Genomic DNA, 22,958 nt, shown 5'->3' on the forward strand with positions numbered 1-22,958 from the left:
TATGCTGCAGTGGAGGAGCAGGGAGTAGTGATCGTGCCCAGTGGAGTGGGAAACACGGAGGCAACACCGGCAAGGACCGCCCAGGACGGAGGCAAGAAGAAAAGACCGGCGGCAGAATAGAGAAAAATCCCGCCTGTGGATGTGGTTGTTTGGTTTGTTTCGTTTTGTGTGGTCGTTTTTTTTTTTTTTTTTTTTGGTGTAAAATTGTGATCGGGGTTGATCCCGGAGATGAATAAAATATGGTTGGTGTGCAAAGCTATATGGGATGAATGGAATTGGAAAGAGATTAAAAATAATGGGAAAGAAAAATAAAGAAAAGAAATAATAAAAATATATTTGAAATCAAAAATGAAAAATGGGGGAAATAAGGAAAGTGATTAAAAGCGGTTTGGAGAAAAAGAAATAAAAATAATGGATTTTAAAATCAAATGGAAGAGAGAGAGGGGACAAGCCCACGTGGGTTTCTTGGCCCACGGTTTGGTTAAAACTTGCGGTTTTGTTTTTTTTTTTTTTTTTTTTTTTTTGTGTTTTTTTTTGTTTTTTTTTTTTTTTTTAAGGAAAAGGAAAAAGGAAGATAAAATAAAAGAAATAAAAGTGGGGAAAGTGGGATCAGACTGCTGGTGCTAGGAGCTGTGGGTTGAAAATAAAAGAATGGGTCAAAAGAAGGATTAAAAGAAAAAGAAAACAAAAAAAAAAAAGCATATGGTGTTGATCATGGGTTCTGAAGGTGGGCCTAAATAATAATAATAATAATAATAATAATAATAATAATAATAATAAGGCGCATTGTAACTAGATCAAAACATATTATAATGAATATGGTGTGTGCAAAAGGTGCTTTAAAAAAAAATAAATAAATAAATAAAGGGAAAGGAGATAAGAACATCATGATTCCTTTTGAGGGTCTGGGTTTGGTGGGTGGAGTCTTTGGGTGAAGTGCAGAGTCCGCCATTGGAGGGGAAAACAGTGGGGATGGAATGAGGAGGATTGAATAGGATAGCCTCTTGGGAGAGGCAGAGTCATCAGTTTCTTCTTCAGGTATCATCACAGTGGAGGCAGCAGATTCAGAATCATCAGCACCACAACAAGTATTAACAACAACCAATAACATTGGAGGGGAAAAAAATGCACCCAGCCGAGCTGCAGCTGCAGAAGAGGGCCGCCGCAGTCGCCGGTGGCGCAGTACTCCATGCTCCTCCACTGCAGCATATGGCGGACCTCCAAATCGGAACATCACGGTGGCCTTCCGCTTCAGCTCCTTGTTTTCTGCCCTTAGCACGCTTATCTCTGCTCGCGCATCCTTATACATGCGTTGGAGCAGAGCCAGTTGGGCGTTTAATTGCTGCACCTCATTTGTCCTACTCTGCAGCCGGTGCGACAAGTTTGTGACCGCCGTCATGGACTCCACACATGCCTTCAAAGTATACTAATTAGCCTCCACATCCGTTTGCACTGCCATTTTTTGCTCCACCGACTGTATCGGAAAGTTCAACGGAGCAAACCCAGTGGTGTTTGGTTGAGGTTCACGGGACACCGCACCCGTTATCTCTCTTGTTGACTCGTTAAGGTCGGGAAAGAGAGTCAGCAGACCACGGGACGACGAAGCCATTTTCTCTCGCAACAGAGTGTTACAGACTCTCTCTCTCAGCACAACAGTGTTACAGCCTCTCTCTCTCAGCACAACGAAGAGTTTTACAGAGGATTTCGCAGGTTTCTTGCTTCTGCCTCGGCCTCAGGCTCTGTCTTGGTTAAATAGCCGAGGCAGCCACGCGCATCGCGCGCCTCTTGACGCCAGACAAACGGGCACGCCAGCCAAAGCACTCACGTGCCTCGCCATCATATCTGGCACGCCTTTTGATGCATCGGGCACGCCTTTTGATAGCACGCCTTTTGACAGATTGGGCACACCTTTTGAGGGCACGACTTTTGAGGGCTCGATATCTACATCCATGTATATTTTTTTTTGGGCAGCCTATATACACACTCATACAGTGTCTTCTACACCAGTCAGCTTTATCACTCCTTTTGTTTCAACCTCAAATAGGTTTCTATCTTCACACCTATTTGAGTTTGAGGGGGGGTTATACACAGTATCATGTATAAGTCGCTCATGGCGCACTCCCTAAGTCGCCCCCTTGGTGCACCACCACAACCTTTGCTACAACGGTCCGACATGACCCCATAAACTGTCTTCTACATCGGTCCGACATGACCCCATAAACTGTCTTCTACATCGGTCTGACACGACCACACAGTGTCTGCTACAACGGTCCGACATGACCCCATAAACTGTCTTCTACATCGGTCCGACATGACCCCATAAACTGTCTTCTACATCGGTCCGACATGACCTCGTAAACTGTCCTTCTACATCGGTCCGACATGACCCCGTAAACTGTCCCGACATTGATTTCGGTCAGCTTCTACATCGGTCCGACATGACCCCATAAACTGTCCCGACATTGATTCCGGTCAGTTTCTACATCGGTCCGACATGACCCCATAAACTGTCCTGACATTGATTCCGGTCAGCTGCTACATCTGTCCGACATGACCCCGTAAACTGTCCTTCTACAACGGTCCGACATGACCCCGTAAACTGTCTGCTACACCGGTCCGACATGACCCCATAAACTGTCTTCTACATCGGTCTGACACGACCACACAGTGTCTGCTATAACAGTCCGACATGACCCCGTAAACTGTCTGCTACAACGGTCCGACACGACCATACAGTGTCTCCTATCCCATTTATTTTATTTGTCAGCTTATTTTTCTGTTTTGTTACTCTCTCCAAACTCAAGTTGGCTAGTACCTATCCTCCTTGAGTTTGAGGGGGGTTGTTAATGTAAATTGTAAATTGTGTAAATTACCCCACCACCAACTCCACCTACCATCTCCACTACCACCCACCACCTCCACTACCATCCACTACCACCATCACCTACCACCAATTTACCATCACCTACCACCACCTACTCCTCACCTACTACACTCACCCTCTCCTATATAATGAGCCACTTACCATTTGTAATATATATCAATTAATATATCAATCAATAATACATCAATTTTAACAACAAATGAGTCAATCCATGTGGAAAACCCAAAATCCTCAAAGACAGACCTATGTCATGTATGGAGACTATTTGGAGAACATTATCCACCAGGGTTTCTCAGAAAGGTACACTACATCCCATCCATTTATCCTTCACACTTGACACACCACACTACCATTATTAATCTCAAGAGCTTGATTACGACTATGATTCAAGCACCACTTTGCCTATCTAGGCTCCTCATCTCTAGCTACCCAATAGGCAGGGGCTCGTATAGTAGTTTCTACGATGATTGTCAAGTGACAATACCCTACATATCATGCATATACATTAACATCGTTCCACAATTGCATGCAGCCTAAAACGTGTATATGTATGTATATTAACAATTAATTAACATAATATTCTTCGTTAATTTCTTTTGCTTTAGCTTATGTTTGCACAGACAAACCATAATAAAGGCAGCAGCATCTTCTACATAGCATGGAACGGTTTTTATTTTTTTCCTGCAAAAAATGTTGTGTACTTCTGAAATTTGTGTGAACATTTTTTCCCGAGAAAATCCTCAAAAGTTGCTTTTACTTTTCTGTAAAATTTGTGGCAGTCTCATAAAAAAAACACACATGCATGTGCCCAATGTCTCTTTCACTAGAAATAAGAATTTGGAGTGTAATACAGTGATATAAAATGCATCGCATACGAATATAAATAACCTTCTTTTTTTTTTTTTTCTTGGGCAACAATTGGCAGCTGGTTGCAGAGATAATAGCAACTTACCTGTTAGTGTCTGTAACTTGTGGGTCTGCTGCACTAAGTGCAAGTGATGAACACAGAGTCTCAAAACTTGGAGCATCTATTGCAGGTGGTCTCATAGTGACTGTTATGATATATGCAGTTGGCCACATCTCTGGCGCACACATGAACCCTGTCGTCACTCTAGCTTTCGCCGCTGTCAGACGCTTCCCCTGGAAACAGGTACACACAGTTCTTAATACCTTGTGCAGTATCTTCTGTAAATTTATTCCCAATTATTTATTTATGTGAAAATCCCAAGACATAATTTAATGATTAATATATATTAAAACATGGAAACAAAGATTAAAGAATAAAGAATCCCATGCCTTGTGCACTGCCAGTTGAAGCACCATATTCATCATGGAAGTGGCTCATACCACGTTAAGGATGAATGTGTCAAAAGTCCAATGGTGAGTTGCCAAAATGATTAGCCAAACCTAAAGATTAGAAACTTTGAAGTGAAGATGGCACTTAAGAAGATCAAATTAAATAAGACTTTTAAGACCCGATGATATCCCTATTGAAGTATGGAAATGTTTGTGTAAGAAAGGGGTTACTTGGTTAACCAGGTTACTTAGTAAGATTTTGTTGACTAAGAAAATGTCAGAGTGGAGGAAGAGTATTTTAATGTCAATCTATAAGAATAAAAGAACTGTCTAGAATTGCAACAGTTATAGAGAAATCAAGTTAGTGTGTTATATAATGAATGTGTAAGAGAAAGTGATGGAACGACAATTGTGAGATATAACAGAGGTGTCAAAAAATCAATTTGGATTCAAACCCGATAAATCAACAATGAAAGCGATCTATCTTTTGAAGAGAGTAATAGAAAAGTATACAGAGAAGAAAAGTGACATTCATATAGATTTTATCAATCTTAAGAAAACATATTATAGAATATGTCTCGGAATATAATCTGGTGAGTGTTAGAAAAGAAAGTAGTGACAAAAAACTACATTGATGTGATTAAGGACATGTATGAAGGTACAATGACCACTATTTGATCGCCGGTTACAGAGACAAATAAATTTTCAATTACTGTAGAGTTACACCAAAGATCAACCTTAAGTCTTTATCTTTTGCTTTAGTTATGGATAAGTTGACAAGAAATATTCAAGATAATATGCCATAGTGTATCTTTTTTGCAGATGATATCGTATTAGTGGATGAGACCAGAACAGGAATTAACACTAAGTTAAAGAGTTTGAGAGAAGCACTTGAATCTAAAAGATTTAATATAAGTAAAACTAAGATAGAGTACATAGAGTGTAACTTTAGAAATAATAACAATGGAAACAAAAGAGAAGTGAAGATTGAGAACCAAGAACTATCTAAGAGTGAACATTTGTGCGTCTCGGATACTATGCAATAAACGAGTAGCCACTATATTAAAAAGAAAGTTCTACAGAACGGCTATTAGACCAGCAATGTTATATAAAACGAAATGTTAGACAACTAAGAAACAATGTGTAGATAAGATGAGTGTTGCTGAGATGAGAATGTTAAGGTGAATGTGTGGCAAGACTAGAAAAGACAAAGTTAGTAATGAGTATATTCGTGAATGGATAAGAGTAGCACCGATAGAAAACAAGTTGAAAGAGAATAGATTGAGATGGTTTGGTCATATATAACGAAAACCAACAGAAATAGTAGTAAAGAAATATGATACAATGACGGTAGAGAAAAATGTTTGGAAAAAGAGCAGACCTAGATTAACGTGATCTACTGTAGTAAATAGAAATATCAATCTCCTTAATGTGACTAACCAAATGACCTTTGATAGAGTTATGTGAAGAAAAAAGATTTATGTGACCGACCCATTGGATGGGACTTCAAACTTGATTTAGTTTGGTTGGTTGGTATTGTTCCAATTGCATTAGTTATTTCTTCTATTTTCTTCACAAAAAATCAAATATAAATGCCATTTGTGAGCACCATTAGAGCACTCTTTTTGGGTAAGTTGCTATATTATAACAATGACCACTCCAATAACAGGTTCGTTAGAGATATTACTCTCCTGCAGATAAAAGGAAATGTAGAGAGTGGTGTCAAAAATTTTATTAGTGTAATACTATAGTCACTGCATTTTTTTATTATGTTTCTTATTCACTTCAAACATGTAGCCAATAGATAAGAATGATACATAGAAAAAAACGATAGCTGGCTGTAGCATTATTGTTTTGCGTTTTATATATCACTTAGGACAATGCATGCACACCTGGTGATAGAAACATCCACACATGACATACCATGCATTTGGTTCAAATGGAGCCCACCCCTAAAAGAAGATCGGACACTTTTGGATCATACTTACTCAGTCCACAAAATTGAACCAACCACAATAATTGCATGAAACTGTTAAAATTTATCATCACCTACCACCACCTACTCCTCACCTACTCCTCACCTACTACACTCACCCTCTCCTATATAATGAGCTACTCACCATTTGTAATATCAATATACATCAATCAATAATACAATTCTCTATTTCTCTTTATACATCAATTTTAACATGGTATCAGAGCGAGGTTAGCTCTTGGTGATCTTCACCTTCCGGCGGGCGGCAACCTTGCCTTCACCGCCCGCCGGACCCCAACCATGCTTATTGAAACCTCCATCAACTCCATTACCTTCTGGTCCATCATCTCCAACCGCAATCAATCTTGACAAGTCACCATGGGTCACCATGAGTCAACCACTGCCAACACACAAGCTTCATGTGCTACAAGCTCTGCTTCAGTGAGCTGTGTAGAGAGTCTGATGACAGAGATAGTCTCTTCTTACTGCAATCACTTGTACGCCAACAAGCCAGAGCTCGCTGCTCGAAGGATCGAAGCTATTGGCTATCACGTCGGCCACCAGCTCTCTGAAAGGTATACGATGGACCGGCCACGGTTCAGTGATCATCTAGAGGCAATCAAGTTCATCTGCAAGGATTTCTGGACTGAGCTCTTCAAGAAGCAGATAGACAATTTAAAGACCAATCATAGAGGTACCTTTGTGCTACAAGACAATCAATTCAACTGGCTTTCACACATGTCAATTGAACCGTCCTCTCAAAACTCTGGTTCAGTTCAAGATCCATCTACTATGGCTGAAAGTAAGGCAGCACAAGCAACAGGCATGTATCTTTACTTCCCATGTGGGCTTATACGGGAAGCGCTATCGAACTTGGGAATTCCTTGTGCGGTTTCTGCAGATATATCGAACCTTCCTGCTTGTTCATTTGTGATCCGGATAAAGGCCTGATGAGTGGTATTAACAGAGGGATTGAGGCTTCTGTTCAGTTCAATGATCTGACCCACACCAAAGATGTGTTCTTCTTTCTACTCTCTCTCTACTCAAGGACATCCACCAGGGTGACCACTTTCCAACCCCTTATCCACCACCTTTTGCACATACCCATACTTTTTTTTTTTTTTTTTAAACCACTCTCCACCAAACAAGCCAGACAGACTACTTATCACCAAACCACTTGCAGCACATGTATGGCCATTATAATATTACAACATGCTAGCAAAATCAACCCACATGATCCCCTTTTCTTTCTTTTCTTTATTTTCCACTTTCAAACCCTCTCTTTTTTATTCTCTTTGATCACCCCATGTCTGACCAAACACCACTCTTTCTTTTTATTTCACACTTTTCTTTTATTTTAAAGATATATATATATATATTTTTTATTATAATATATTTTTCTATCCCTACTTTTATTTTTATTTTATTTTATTTTATTTTTTGTTTTTTCTATCTTTCTTTTTCCATCAATATTTCATTATTATACCACTCGTTAGTGAGCATCACCCTTTTTTCCATTTTCTTATTATTATTTTTTATATTCCACACAAAAAAAAAAAAAACACCCAAAACCATTTACCACTTTGCACAACAACCCATATTTTATTCATCTCAGGGGTTCACCCCGATCCACATTTTACACCACACCCAAAAAAAAAAAAAAAAAAAAAAACCACACAAGATCACCATCACAACAACAACAGATTTGTTTCTTTTCTGCCGACGGCCACCCACCGACCTCACTTCCACTACTCTGCCGCCGGTCTCTTCTTTTTGCCTCCATCCTGGGCAGTCCTTGACGGTGCAGCCTCCGTGTTTCCTTGTCCACCGAGCATGTTCACTCCCCCATACTCCTCCACTGCAGCATATGGTGTCCCTCCAAATCGGAACATCACGGTGGCCTTCCGCTTCAGCTCCTTGTTTTATGTCTTTAGCACACTTATCTCTGCTCGCGCATCCTTATACATGCGTTGGAGCAGAGCCAGCTGGGAGTTTAACTGTTGCACCTCATTTGTCCTGCTCTGCAGCCGGTGCGACAAGTTTGTGACCGCAGTCATGGTTTCCACACACGACTTCAGAGTATACTGATTGGCCTCAATATCAGTTTGCACCGCCATTTTTTGCTCCCCCGACCGCATCGGAAAGTTCAACGGAGCAAAACCAGAGGTGTTTGGTTGAGGTTCACTGGCCACCGCACCAGTTATTTCTCTTGTCGACTCGTTCAGTTCTGGAAAGAGCGTGAGCAGACCACGGGACGAGGAGGTCATGTTCTGGGTAGCTGGACGGGAAGAAGAGGCCATGTTGCTGAGTGTTTCAGAGAAAGGTTGGTTACAGAATGGCAACAGAGTGTTCCGGAATCTCTTTCTCAGAAACGGAAGAGTTTTTTTTTCAAAGGATTTTTCGGCGGTTTCAGACTGGTTTGCACAGCCTCCGCCTCAACCTTGGTTAAATAGCCGAGGCCGACACGCCACTCTGTCGCTCACGTGCCTTGCCGCGTCTCCGGCTCACCTTTTGATGGCTCAACGCTTTCTGTCAGGCACGCCTTTTGATGAAGTGGGCGCGCCTTTTGAGGGCGCGACTTTTGAGGGCTCACTATATATATCCATATATATATATATTTGGGCAGCCTATATACACCATCATACAGTGTATTTTTTAAGGGTCCGACAAGACTCTGTAAACTGTCCCGACATTGATTCCGGTTAGCTCCTTCAAGGGTCCGACAAGACTCTGTAAACTATCCCGACATCGATTCCGGTTAGCTCCTTCACGGGTCCGACAAGACTCTGTAAACTGTCCCGACATTGATTCCGGTTAGGTCCTTCAAGGGTCCGACAAGACTCTGTAAACTGTCCCGACATTGATTCTGGTTAGCTCCTTCATGGGTCCGACAAGACTCTGTAAACTGTCCCGACATTGATTTCGGTTAGTTTCTACAAGGGTCCAGCAAGACTCCGTAAACTGTCACAACAACTATCACAACATTGTCTGCTACAACGGTCCGACATGACCCCATAAACTGTCTTCTACATCGGTCTGACACAACCATCCAGTGTCCTCTACAACGTTATGACACCACCATCCAGTGTCTTCACCAACGGTCTGACACGACCATACAGTGTCTCCTATCCTCTTTTATTTTTATGTATTTTCTTGTTTTGTTACTCTCTCCAAACTCAAGTTGGTTACTTTCTATCCTCCTTGAGTTTGCGGGGGGCTGTTAAAATTTATCATCACCTACCACCACCTACTCCTCACCTACTCCTCACCTACTACACCTACCAATTTACCATCACCTACCAATTTACCATCACCTACCACCAATTTACTATCACCTACCACCACCTACTCCTCACCTACTCCTCACCTACTACACTCACCCTCTCCTATATAATGAGCTACTCACCATTTGTAATATCAATATACATCAATCAATAATACAATTCTCTATTTCTCTTTATACATCAATTTTAACAGAAACACTTAATAAAGTGCTATGGCAAGACCACATAAACAAAAATAAATAAATAAATAAACAAAAACAAAACACAACATTTAACTCATGCACAGCATCATGTTATCCTACATTAATAGCAAGAGTGATACAATACAAATAAAAATCTCATACATAACTAAATGATTTCACATTAAAATAAAGAAATTACAAAGATGGCTATTAAATTAAAATTGCTTGCATGCATTGTCTAGTTATTAAATTAAAGTTCTTTCTCCTACATAATAAAAACTTAGACGAAACAGTTACGGTGCTAAAGTTTTGACTCTGGATCCCAATTGTGAAGAAATTAATTCATCGAAAACTTAAATGCTTACCAGAATTAATTCACCAAGAGTTCATTTCAGTAAATTAAAAGCTTACCTGAATGCTTTATTGCAGGTTCCATTTTATGCTGCAGCTCAACTAACAGGAGCCATTTCAGCTGCATTTACACTGCGTGTACTGTTGCACCCAATCAAACATCTAGGCACAACATCGCCTTCTGGAACACATATTCAGGCTCTGATCATGGAGTTGGTAGTAACTTTTTCTATGATGTTCATCGCTTCAGTTGTCACAACAGATACCAAAGCAGTAAGAATCATTATAACCTACAGTAATCATTCAAACACAAAAAGAATAAAAAACGCACACAAAACATAAAAAAGTACACAGAATGCACTACTACCAGCACTGCGTTCTTCCTAGTAGAGTATGGGCTCCATACAGGATGAATGTGGTGTTGCCAACACTGCATTTTGTTTGGGAAAGTCAACAACATATTGATTATTTGTTGAACACAATTTTCTCATTTATAATATTCTTTTTACTTTACTCTTTCATGTGGATAGGAGAGCTAGCAGGTATAGCAGTTGGTTCTGCAGTATGCATAACTTCCATCTTGGCTGGGTAAGTAGAAAGCTAAACTACACGAGCGCGTGCACACACAAAATGTTCTCTCACAAAACACACTACACTCAAATGATCGAAGCCAATTAGCAAGATATGCACAACCATTTACTAGTGCCCAGGAACTTGGAATACACACACATATTTTATATATATAAGAACCTATGTGAAACTTACTAGTTGCTTGGTGACATTTTCAGACCGGTATCAGGTGGGTCAATGAATCTGGCAAGGACCATAGGTCCTGCAATAGCTAGCGGCTATTACAAAGGGGTTTGGGTGTATGTGCTTGGGCCGGTTTGTGGAACAATGCTGGGGGCATGGTCATACAATCTGATCCGAGTGACAAACAAACCAGTTCACGCAATTTTACCAGCTTCATTTTCGTTTAAACTTCGCCGAATGAGGAGCGATAATGAGCAGGTTACAGCCAATGATCCTCTCAACGTTCTGTAGAAATGGGTATAACAAATCTAGGTGAATTTCTCAGAGCAGAGTGTGAAGGCCCTCCACTTTGAGATTATGTTTTGTAAATTGACGTGCAGTAAAGCAGCATTCTGGTAAAACTTTAGATGTGATGAATCAGAGTCTCAGAATTGCTGATGAAAACAGTTGTGCCTGATTACTTTCCAACATTCAAAATAGAAAGAGCAAAACCTGTGAATATTTGAAAATTAAAAACATGAGAATGGATGGGACAATTATATATTCAACTTCAGTAACAACTAAAACCAAAAACAGGACAAGTTCTTGTTATAGTATTTACAGAATTGGCATAATATTAGAACCAACAAAGAAAACAGCAGTTCAAAAGGCCCTACAATCAACTGCAAACCATTCTGTAATAATCTTGCTTAAAATGAATAATGACAATTTTGAACCAATATAAATTGCTTGTTCATTCATAAATTGTGAAACACAATGTATGCAGCCAATTTGCTCTCAAGCACAATGAATCAACATCACTGTAACTGCTCAGTGAAGAAAAGACTGGCTGTATAACTGCTCAGTAAAGAAAAGACAGATGCAACAAATTAATCTCGTTGAACAATGAGATTAATACATTTGCAAGCATTAAATTTTTTGTTAATTATATTCATCATATCCTTACAGAGAATAATTAGCCAAAAAGGATTCAAATACAACATGGAATACATATCACAATGTTGGTCAATATATAGGCAATTCTTATTCACAAGCTCCAGGCATTGATGAGACTTTAATGCCTAGAGAAAACAGAACCATAGCATGGCACTGAAGTTTCATGCAAATCAGAATAGTTTGTGAATGCCCCTCCTTACGCAGCTTTTCCACAAACCACAAAACTGCCTGGGTTAATGGTAATGCTCTTAGTGCAGTTATCAGTTTTGTAGATTCCAACAAGTCGATCTGCCAACTCAAACATGTTGTTCCTAAGGCTGCAGTAACATAAATTAAAACACAGCATGAGAACACTAACAAGAGAAATTTAATAATAAACCAAGATTTCATCCAATGCACCTGATGATTATAAATTGTGCATCCTTTGTACGATCTTTCACATAATGTCCCACAATAGAAACATTCTTAAAATCTGCCACGTGTGTGAACCCAATACAAGACGGAGGAAAATAGAGTCAGAAGGAATCAAAGCAAAAGCAATCCAGAAGAATCTACAATAGATGAACATACCCAGAGCAGCATCAATCTCATCCATAACATAAAGTGGGGTAGGTTTGTAGTGGTGGAGAGCAAAAACAAGAGCTAATGAGCTGAGTGTCTGAAAGAAAAAGCCAACACGTAATAAATTTCATGGAATTTGACAGATGGGCAACATAACTAACAACGTTCATTTAAAAAAATTAACTAATTTGGAGCCATTGATGCTTTTCAGAGAATACCTTTTCACCACCCGATAAGTTTGAAATATTCTTCCAGCTCTTTTTAGGTGGCCTAACACTGAAAACAACACCTTCAGAGAAAGGATCCAATGAGTCCACTAACTCAAGTTCTGCATCACCTCCAAGAGTAATCATCTGTAGCAAGAACATAAATGGCTATAACCATATTCCAAATGAATGTATACAAGATCAAGAGAAGTAGCATTTCTGTGGAATATATACACGAAAACTCTTAGCCCAACATCCACCCAAAAAAAAATTTAAATCAGCATCCTGTTGCATTTGGACAAAGTAATGTGAAGATTTTCAAAAGAACCAGAAGAACACCATCAAGGGAAGAGCAAAGTTAAAGATTCGTATAAATGACAATAGCACCAACTACAAATAACATAGTCAATACCACCAGCCTAAGTTTTCAACAATGCCAAAAATCCAGATACACATTCAAATAAGGCATCCAACAAAACCCCAGAGGACAAGCACGAAGGGAGGAATTCAAAACCAAATGAAACCAGCAGTTTAGAGAGAGAGAGAGAGAGAGAGAGAACCTGATACATTTCCTTCAGCTTTAGAGAGATTGTGTTAAATCCTGCCATGAACTCATCCAACCTGAAAACAATAACCAACTAGGTAACAAATATTGGAAGAGTAACTGTATGAAAATTACTGGCAAAAATACATGATAAACTTGCCTTTTCTTTCTCCAGTCATCATATTGTTTCTTTATATCATCGCGCTGTTGGGTTATCAAGTTGAGATCCTCTACACGTTCATTGTACAAGGAAACTTTTCTTCGGTATCTAGTAGTCATAAGTACAGAGCACAGAAAATTGCAAAAATAAAATTATAATTTCAGTTGAATATTATATAAATCAACAGAGAAAAATGCATACTCTGAGATTGAATCGAGATTTGGGTTCATCTCTTTCAGTTGTGCTTCAAGCAGTGCCACCATTTCAAGGGCCCTCTTTAAGTCACAAGCCCCAGAAAGAGCTTCATCTGTCAGTGTTGCTTGAAGCTTTTCTTGGTCCACTAAATCTTTCTGAATTCTGCATTCGACAAAAATAAAGATAAAGTGGGGTTAAGCATGCTTGAAAATCACAATGCCTGCTAATTGTAGAATACAGCCTACAGATTGAGGCATACTGTTCCATATGCTTCAAGGAAGCCATATGCAAATCATCGAGCCTTTTCTTGTATCCTTTCCCTTTCATGTCCAACTCTTTATAGGCCTTCTTCATATCTTGTAACTTGTAGTCAGCATCAACCTGTGTTATCCCTAATAAATTAATCACACCTCTCACAACATAGATGTACCAGAAAGAAGCCACAAAAAGAGGGTGTATTTATTGGCAGAAACCTCAGATGCCCGCAATTCGTCCACAGCTTTTTTCAGTTCTTCGTAGTCAGATTTTGCTTTATCCAGCACATCTTTATGTTGATCAATAAGCTAGACAAAGGAAAAAGAAAAAGCAAAAAGCATGCACCAGTTACAACAGCAACTGTTAATCTACATTAACAGATGCAAAAAGTTAAATGAGTAAATAAATAACCTCCTGGGTTTTCTTATAATTCTCTTGAACAGTAAACGCCTTCTGTTCTATTTCTTTGAAAGTGGCAAGCAACTTCTCTTTCTCTGCGATAAGTTGTTCTTTCTCCTTCTTTGATTCCTGAATTCCCTTCGTTAATTTCTTTAACATCTTTTGACCTGTTTCTATCTGAACTTTGTGGCGATTGATACCTGTGCTGCTCTTGTCAATATCCTGTCAAGCAAGGGACATGAATTTATTCAAGTATATATTTATTGGATACGGCATATCTTAAAGTCATGCATACACTTACAGTCTGGATCTTGCTGACCTTCAACTTCTGGGTTTTCAATCTTTCACCACCTGCATTCTCTATTCTACTCTGAAGCTCCAAAGCCTTTCATTTAATATATATATATATATAGAGAGAGAGAGAGAGAGAGAAGCAATAAGAATGGAGGCAAATAAGCATTTACTGTGCTGAACCAAAATGACCAGGTTCCAACAATGGAAAATAATACCCTTGCCCACCTTCTCCTTCAGCTGTTTTGAACCCTGTGTAAGCCTGTCAATCTCCTTCTCTTCTGCAGATATAATTTTCCTGAGTTCCTCTAGCCTATCAAGCTCATCTTTCCTTGGCTCTGATGCGGCCTTCAGAGAATCCAGTTGTTTTTCAAGATAAACATGTTGCGTATTCAAACTGTCAATCTGTTTCATAGTAAAAATATAAGTAAATAAAAACTCAAGACGTGTAAATCAAAAGGGAAAGGAGAAATTGCATATTTGAGTTGTTACCTCTTTCTGGCTTTTGGCTAATTCCATCTCCAAATGTGAAATGGTCTTTTCCAAGGCCTGGTACTGCCTCACTGCATCAGCTATTTTTTGACGTATGTTGCTCAGTTTTCCAACCATTGCAGAAAGCTCATTCTCAGCATTTGCAACAGCTTCTGCAGAAACACTGGTGGCTCGGATAGCTGTACCCATTTTACCACCACGTGGCTTACTTCCCCCACCACTCATAGTTCCAGATTTTTCAAATAAAGCACCATCAAGTGTTACTACACGCCGAAACTCTTTGTTTCCACCATATGCAATACGTGTTGCCTACAAATTCAGAAATAAATTAATTTAACTTCACTGTTTGGTACAGCTGATAGAGAGCTACTTATAAATTTTTATGTTGAGAGTCTATGCCAAAGTATTTGATGCAACATCTACTTACAACTTATAAGGTAAAAATAACTTATATAAGCAGAAAGAACAACTGGAAGCTGATGGAGGGGGTGATTTTAGTTTCTTCTTTCGGATTTTTAATTTTCAGCTTACAAGAAGTTACACCAGACAGGTATATCTAAATATGATTTCATTTGAAATTGCATAATAAACCAAATAAACTCCAGATTTTAACTTGTGCTTGAAGTTAGTGGTTACTTTCAATCCCATAAAATCTAGTGTCATAACTGAGTTGACGTTAAGCAATCACAGTGCTTCCCATTGCTAAAAAAGATTGATCCTAGACAAAATAAATAAAGCAAACCTATGCAATCTCATGGCACAAGAAATTGTTGCAAAACTTCCCATATAATGACATGATTTACTCAAAATTTTGCAGTAAAGAAAGTGATTTTCGTTTTTCTTCTCTTCTATTGTTTTTTTTTTTTTTTGGGGTGTGTGGTGTCAATTTAGCTTTTTACTTTTGCTAAGTTATAACTTTGATGAAGTATGTACTGCAAACTAGAGATCTTAAGAATACAGAGATTTTGGTTTCACAGGGTGATTACTTTTACTGCTCAGTGTCTTTCAATTATTAAAATTAAGACAATCAATTGAGATCCTCCTTGACAAAACCACGTATTCAACCATTTATAGGAAATGTGTTCTTCAAGAAATGAACTACAAGCTTATGACATGACATTGCAGTTTTCTCACTGTGCATTCTGCTTCATGAAAGAACAAACAAAGTAAAATGTGTGTACGCCAAATCTACCTGATCAATATTTTCAGCTACGACAGTGTTCCCCACTGCTGCAAAGAAAGCAAGTTTCATTCTCTCATCTTGAACTTTAATCAAATCAAAAAGCCGAGGAACTCCCTCTGGGGTGCTTACTTTCTCCTTCATTCTAGGCAAATGATCAACTTGTTTCTCCTGCAAGAGAAATTAACAAAAGTTCAGTTAATATTGGGGAATGCAGAAACAGCCTCTGTACAAACAATTTCTAATTCTGAATACCCAACAAAATGTTAATAATGTTTAGCTTTTCAACTTTCTAAACCGCGTATGATTGCTTTGGAGACTATTTTAAATAAATATGATAGCTGTGAGGCTTTAGTTGCAAATTTTTTTAAATGTCATACCAAGTGCACAGGGCTCCCCCTTATAGCAATGTCTGGGAGAGTAAATAAATAGAAAAGAACAAAAACAATAAAAAATAGTTACATGCTTGTAGCACGAAAGAAAAGTGTCCCCATATATTCATTCTAATACCTTTAACAATATAATCTTATCTTCAACAATCAAAGTGTCTCAATCCAAATAAATCCTTTCGTTTGAAACCTTAAAGTTTCTTCAAGGCAGTATTGGAATAATAAAAGGTAATAGCTCAAAGTTCCACTTAAAAATAAGTAACAAAACAAAAGGAGACAATATACTCTAACAACAGAGTCGGCAAAAAGAAGAGGTATTACTGTTTGACAGCTCTATTTGCAAACGCCAACTAGCTTAAGTTGATTTTACCAAGATCCACTTAACTGATGCATCATCCAAATCACAATTTAACCAATTCAGTGAGGTTTTGAAGCATTGATTTAACTGGTCAAAAATGATATTAACACAGAATATAGAGCAGGGTCTGAGAATCACAGTTCAATATGAGGTATATACCAAAATCATGAAAGTAGCAACACCAAGGTTTTTCCTACGGAGTAACTCCACACATGCTTGAGCTGCACTAGTTGTTTCCACAACAATATAATCAAGTCCAGGACATGCTGTTGATATGGCCACATCATATTTTGCTGCAACAAGAACCCAGTCAAACAAAAAAGTGACTAAAACGAGTCATGGTGAAGAGGATTGTTATGGGAAAATAGTCATCAAAAGATATACTGGTTAAAAAATCAATATACCTTCTAGGAAATAAATAGATTTATAAGCAAAGATAGATTTATAAGCAAAGATAAGATAACTGCCTCATTTCATTAACATGACAAACACACAACATCGAAAAAAGAAACAAGAATTGCAATGGTTTGTTTTTATATATTAAGGCCTTTTGAGGACCACGTGATGACATAAGAATGAAGACTGACTTCATAATCAGACTCATTCCCTCAAAAAAATATCAGCAACTATTAAGGGAACCCAAGATACAAGAGATGCTAGGACTCATTTTGGTTCAGCAATTGATTGTCTGTCTCTGCCCACTTTATTTATACCTTTTTTTTATAATATGAAAAAAATCCAGTGGATATCATCTCTTTTTTTCAAAAGTTTTATTTTAAGCAAAACAAAAAATGATAATTTTAAACAAAAGTGCAAAGATTCTAAGATCGACATATTGAGTTACGTTTGACATGCATTTGAGAGAGCCATGACGTTATATATTTAGGCCTCGTTTGGAAACAGACTAATTTAGTAACTTTTTGGCAATTTGGCTAAAATATGAGCTAAAAAAAACTAGTATGTTTGGGATGACTTTTTAGCTTTTTATGAAAAGATGTGCAAAAAGTAGAGAGAAAAAAGAATCTTTGACTTTTTGGTATGAGTTGTTGGCTTTTTGCCTAATTTAGTAACTTTTTGAGTTTTTGGTTAAAATGGAGAGTTCCCAAACGAGGCCTTAGTATCACATGGAAAGACAATCAAATATGAATTAATAGCCCCATTACAGGGAACTCTCACCATCAATGGCACCTAGGTCACCCATTCGACCATAAATACCCCGTATCTCATTTGTATCTTTGGCTTGCAATATTGCTTTCAATACAGATCCCTGACTCCTTTCAGATTCCATGAGAGACAAAAGCTCTGAGACCTTTTGCCTCGCAGTTTGTTCAAGAGGAATTAATGCTTCTTGTTCTCTGAGACAATCCTGCAACGGACTCGATTGTTCTCATCATTCCAATAAAAAGAAAATTCAATTGTTCGTTCTATATGAAAATTCAAAATTTAATATCAAAAGACACACCTGTTCCACTTTACGAGCTTCCAATGCCTCAAGCTTTTTTTTCTCTAGTTCACTCTGAATGTTTCTGATGCTTGAAGTCTTTGTTTCAATTTTCCTCTGTATGTCATGCATCTGCTTTTGAGCATCCTCATAAGCAGCACGACCACCTTCATGCTGAAACAGTCAACAATCTCATTCAGACAAGTATTGTATTGTCATCTCATTTTGAAATAAAAAAACCAGTTACCACTAAGTTGAAAACAGTAAACGCAAATATTAGAATGAACAACTCCATTTAGATTTGCAGAGCAAGAGGAAGAGCCTTGACGAAATAACTTTCATTCCAAAGTAAGCAAAAGACATGGAACCTTTGTAATAAAGGAGGAAAAACTAACAACAGTGCTTGTAGTTCTGAACTGAACCTTCTAAAGTGAAAAATTCCATTTAGATTTCTAACCTCACCTTGTCATTCAAAAGTTTGCTTTCAGTACATGCAACTTCAAGTTTTCCCTTGTGCTCAATTAATTGTTTATCCCAAGGTTCTAGTTCTGCACGAACCTTTGCAAGCTCTCCACGGAACATCTCAGTTTCAACTGTTTGTCAACCAATTGGAAAGTGAGTAACAATAAATAATTATTTGCACACAACCACAACCAAGCTCAAGAAAACAGATTCAAGGAGGATATGACGTGATTATTCTCAAACTCAAATCCACTTTCCCATGCTTGGCAACTCAAGCTTTTACCACACTTAATTACAAAAAAACAATGTAATGAAAACCCCAATCCCATCGTGCTAGGCATTAAAAGTCCAACCTTATATTCAAGGAATGACATTAAAATAATTCGGAATCCCCCAAAAGAAATTATGAGAAAACATGGTGTAAAAATTTGAGAGTAAATCACATGTAAGCAATCTGAATATATGATTTCCTAAGTAATGCCGGGAAGGTAAACACAAAACTTGTTTGCATAATATTTGTAAAACAGGACAGCACCTTTAGAGTTCTCTTTAATTTCCTCCAAGACTTTCTCCTCTTCCAACAAAAGTTTTTGCAGTTTAGGAATATCTTCCTCCAGTTGTGGAATCAGATTTGTTGAATCTGCAGAGTCCTTTGTGATTTCATCAATCTTTGATGAATCCTACAGTAAAATCCAAAAAAGGGGAATGCATGCATTAGCATTTGTTCAATTCGAGTAAAAAGCATTCACTCTGCTTGGTTTGGGTTTTTTAAAAACACTTTTCAAAAAATTTTACTTTCTTATTTTCTGTATTTCTCTATTTTCACTGAATTTTTTTTATATTTTAAGCAATTTTTTTAATTTTTAGACACACCTAACATAAATACACTTAAAAAGTATAATTTTTATGAAAAAAAATCTTTAAAAAAATACAAAATACCAAAAATACAAAAATACAAAAAAAAATGAAAATTTAGTATGTTTTTTATATTTTTGTGTATTTATTAATTTTTGAAATATTTTTTCACAAATATTTTACTTTTTAGATACATCTAAGTAAGGTACATCTAAAAAAGTTTTAAAAAATACTTAAAATTTTAAAAATATTTACTAAAAACAAAAAAAACGAAAAACAAAAAAACTCAATTTTCAAAAAAATGAATTCAAAAAACTGAAACTATACACACTAATTTGTACCCATACCTTCCCAATTTTATCGTCAAGTTTCTTAATCCTTTGTTTCATATGCTTTAGATCTTCTCTGTATTTCACATCCTGCCTTTCAAACTCTTTGAACTCCTCCTTACAATGTCTGAGTCCACTATCAAGTTCCTAGGTTTTGCAAACAAAATTCATGTAAGTTGTTCCAACTTTGACAAATAATAAGGCAATAAAATCACCACTCCATGTGATATGGACATTTTGAGTCATACTAGAAAGATTAGTTAAATAAATTTTCCTCTTAGAAGTTAGTGCAATTGTATAGTACGTGTAAATGATAACCTTATGAGAATTTTCACATAAAAGCAGTAGATAGATGTATTGCAGACCTCTTGTTTTTTCATATACTTCATGTGCAAAGCCTCAAGCTCCTTCAATGTCTTATTATTTTCTCTAATCTTCTCCCTGAAACCAGATGCCAAAAATTTCACAACAATATAGACTATGCATCTGAAGTCATCATGTCTATACAATATATGTTGTGACCAAAACTACCTTTCAATTTTTAGATTTTCTTCCAAGGTGGACACATTTGCTTGCATTCCCACCATTTGAGCACTAGTATTTTCAGATGCCAGTTTTGCGGCTTTTTCTTGCCATTTCAACAGAGACAACTCCTTCAACATGAAGGCTTCTGCTTCATTTTTCACATCCTGACAAAATGAGATAAAATGACAAATAGATTAAAGTAAAATAAAGAAAATGTACAACCGTACAGTAAGTCTAAAGTACCTCCAGGCCATCTCTTTCTTTCTCTGCTAATTTAACCATTTGCACCACCCCAGACCTTCTCTCATTAAGGGCTTCTAGCCTATGAACAAAAACAAAACATAAGAACATACACAAGTGTTAGAGACAAAGCATGCATCCGTTTGCGGTTAGAGGGTCTAGATGAGGTCTCATATTCAGAAACTAAATTATGTGTAAGAACTAATAAGGGATATTCATTTAGAGGTATAATTGCGTAAGTAATCACATGAACATGGTAGATCCCGGTAGCTCAATTTTGTACCACACAATGTCTCATTGTTGAAGAAAAAATTATGTGTACTTTTAACTTGTCCACTTAAACTAAATAATTAAAGACACTGCACCCAAAATTCCCTTGTAAACTACCCATTTACATGCTCACTTCAAATTTAAAGTTTATTACACTTGACTACAAGAACTGTGTATGTACTGACTAAAAGGACATACATGACGCATGACAGAGAATAAAATGGATGTAAAAGCAAAAACTTTTCTTTGAAAATGAGGCATAGAACTCACTCGTTACTTGACTCATTAATTTTTTCAACATATTTGTTTGTTCCAATTATGTCCTCGAGATATTCAAGAAAACCTTCATCGTGTGGTCCTTGAGCCTTTGGCTTCATCAGTGATATCTGTTCAACTTCACCCTGAAAACATCCAACAAATGCATTTAGAAAACATTAGCAACAGACTTGTTGATTGAACTATAACCACTTTCTAACAGATTCTGAACCTGAAGTATCAAAAAACGATTATTGTCCAAGTCCACTCCCTTCCCTTTCAGCTTCTTGGTAACCTCCGTAAAGTTACTCAAACGGTCATTAATGTAGTACTTGGAAGAGTTATCTCGAAACGCAACGCGTGTTATTGTGAAGTCACTTCCTTCAACAGCTTCATATGTCCCATCAACCTATAACCCATGAAAGAATTTAGCTCTAAAGAACCACAAAATTACGAATTCACAAGAAACCATATTATAGTAGACTTAAATAAGGGGAAATTTAGTTACCAAATCAATAATCTCCTGAAAGTGAACTGATACACCAGCACTGTCTAGATTCTGGTGATTAGTTGAATTGTGGATAAGCTCCGACACTTTGTTAAGGCGCATCTGCACAATTTTTAAAATATTTTTCAGGTGGAATTATATGATGGCACAAATTGTTGCATCTAGTGTACATCTTTGCATAACATTCAGTAATACGATTTCGAGTCTTTATACTTAAACAAATGCTTTTATGGTTTCTGCAATTTCTTTATTTTATCCTTTTTCTTCAAACTCAGGTTCAAGACGTTTTTGATTTCCTTCCTTTTCCAACACCTTTTCTCAGAACCCAAACAGAACCATAATTTGCACAAAGAAATGGAATAAGTGATGTAAAGTAATTACCTGCTTAGCTCGCTTTCCAAATACGAATAACATAGCATCAATCACGTTGCTCTTCCCGCTACCATTTGGACCAACCACTGCCGAAAAACTCTGCCAATCCCCAATACAAAACATCAAATTCCATTGAAACCCTAACCGAGAGAGAGAGAGAGAGAGAGAGAGGGAGAGAGAGAGAAACCCTAACCTTGTGAAAGGGGCCAACGCGTTGCTCACCGGCGTAAGACTTGAAGTTCCTGAGCACCATTTCTCTGATGAATAGCCGCGGAGTTGTTCTGGATCTTGGCTCCGAATCGGTGTTCATGAACTCATCATCGGTCGTCGTTTCCATCGAGACTCCCATTTTTTTTTCCCCTGGTTTAACCTAAAAATTGGACTTTCACTGACGAAATCAGAGACTCGAATTTGTTAGGATCGTCTTTTCAAAACACGGATTGCCAATCTTTGGTCTCTCGCACCGAAAGATCGGACGGTCTGGTCTGGTGTTTTGTTAAGCTTGTGAAGGACGCATCCCAAGCAATAAATTAGAAATTATACATGGAAGGAGAGATACAAAGGGCGGGAAAATAAAATGGCTTAGATTTTGAAACAAAAGTTAGGGCTTCTGAGAAAATTTTACCTTTTTATTATTAATTTTTGAGAAAATTACAACTCAGTGGTTTTTGTTAAAATATTTACAAATATATGAAAAAATTTATAATTTAAATTAATAATATTTATAAAATTTACCTCTAATGCTAATTTATTTTTACACTGAATTGTTATTTGCCCATAATTTTTTTTACCTTGCAAGAAAATTAAAAATAGAAAACAACAAAACATTACAAAAAGACAAACCCCAAAAGAGACCAGTTATGAAATCATTTGTTTCAAAACACAAGAAGCCAATCGGCAGATGATCATCTATATTATTATTAAAAACCAACAGCATGGAGTGCTGAGGCCATACTCTCATAATTTTTTTATTAATTTTTTTAAAATAATCTTAACTTCTTCAATAATTA

General features: G+C 37.4%; 2 protein-coding genes and 1 pseudogene across 3 annotated transcripts; 2 read left to right on the forward strand and 1 right to left on the reverse strand.

Annotated features, from left to right (window-relative positions):
* Window positions 1–3,079: 3,079 nt before the first annotated feature.
* LOC114322243 (aquaporin NIP2-1) lies at window positions 3,080–11,157 on the forward strand (the record flags this gene model as incomplete). Its single annotated transcript, XM_082921170.1, has 5 exons — window positions 3,080–3,184; window positions 3,810–4,034; window positions 10,051–10,244; window positions 10,498–10,560; window positions 10,761–11,157. Coding segments are annotated over 5 exons (843 nt in total), but the record flags the coding sequence as incomplete, so codon positions are not given.
* On the forward strand, window positions 6,400–7,351 carry LOC145804662 (uncharacterized; annotated as a pseudogene). The gene has a single exon (XR_014346879.1). The product of XR_014346879.1 is annotated as an uncharacterized LOC145804662 (transcript).
* Window positions 11,158–11,616: 459 nt separating the features above from the next.
* Window positions 11,617–22,608, reverse strand: SMC3 (structural maintenance of chromosome 3). Its single transcript, XM_082899401.1, has 28 exons — window positions 22,142–22,608; window positions 21,958–22,047; window positions 21,577–21,678; window positions 21,301–21,477; window positions 21,084–21,214; window positions 20,547–20,625; window positions 20,310–20,467; window positions 20,144–20,219; window positions 19,797–19,925; window positions 19,130–19,274; window positions 18,595–18,725; window positions 18,154–18,306; window positions 17,868–18,057; window positions 16,851–16,984; window positions 15,957–16,115; window positions 14,765–15,073; window positions 14,501–14,677; window positions 14,283–14,366; window positions 13,994–14,203; window positions 13,801–13,890; window positions 13,587–13,708; window positions 13,334–13,489; window positions 13,133–13,240; window positions 12,989–13,049; window positions 12,441–12,575; window positions 12,232–12,319; window positions 12,061–12,133; window positions 11,617–11,978 (listed from the first exon to the last, which is right to left on the reverse strand). Exons 1-28 carry the CDS (start codon window positions 22,295–22,297, stop codon window positions 11,858–11,860), a joined length of 3,744 nt encoding a protein of 1,247 aa, XP_082755527.1. The 5' UTR covers window positions 22,298–22,608; the 3' UTR covers window positions 11,617–11,857.
* Window positions 22,609–22,958: the final 350 nt, after the last annotated feature.

Source organism: Camellia sinensis, chromosome 1 (genome assembly GCF_055761805.1).
Source record: "Camellia sinensis isolate YWXY chromosome 1, ASM5576180v1, whole genome shotgun sequence".
NCBI classification, from domain to species: Eukaryota; Viridiplantae; Streptophyta; class Magnoliopsida; order Ericales; family Theaceae; genus Camellia; species Camellia sinensis.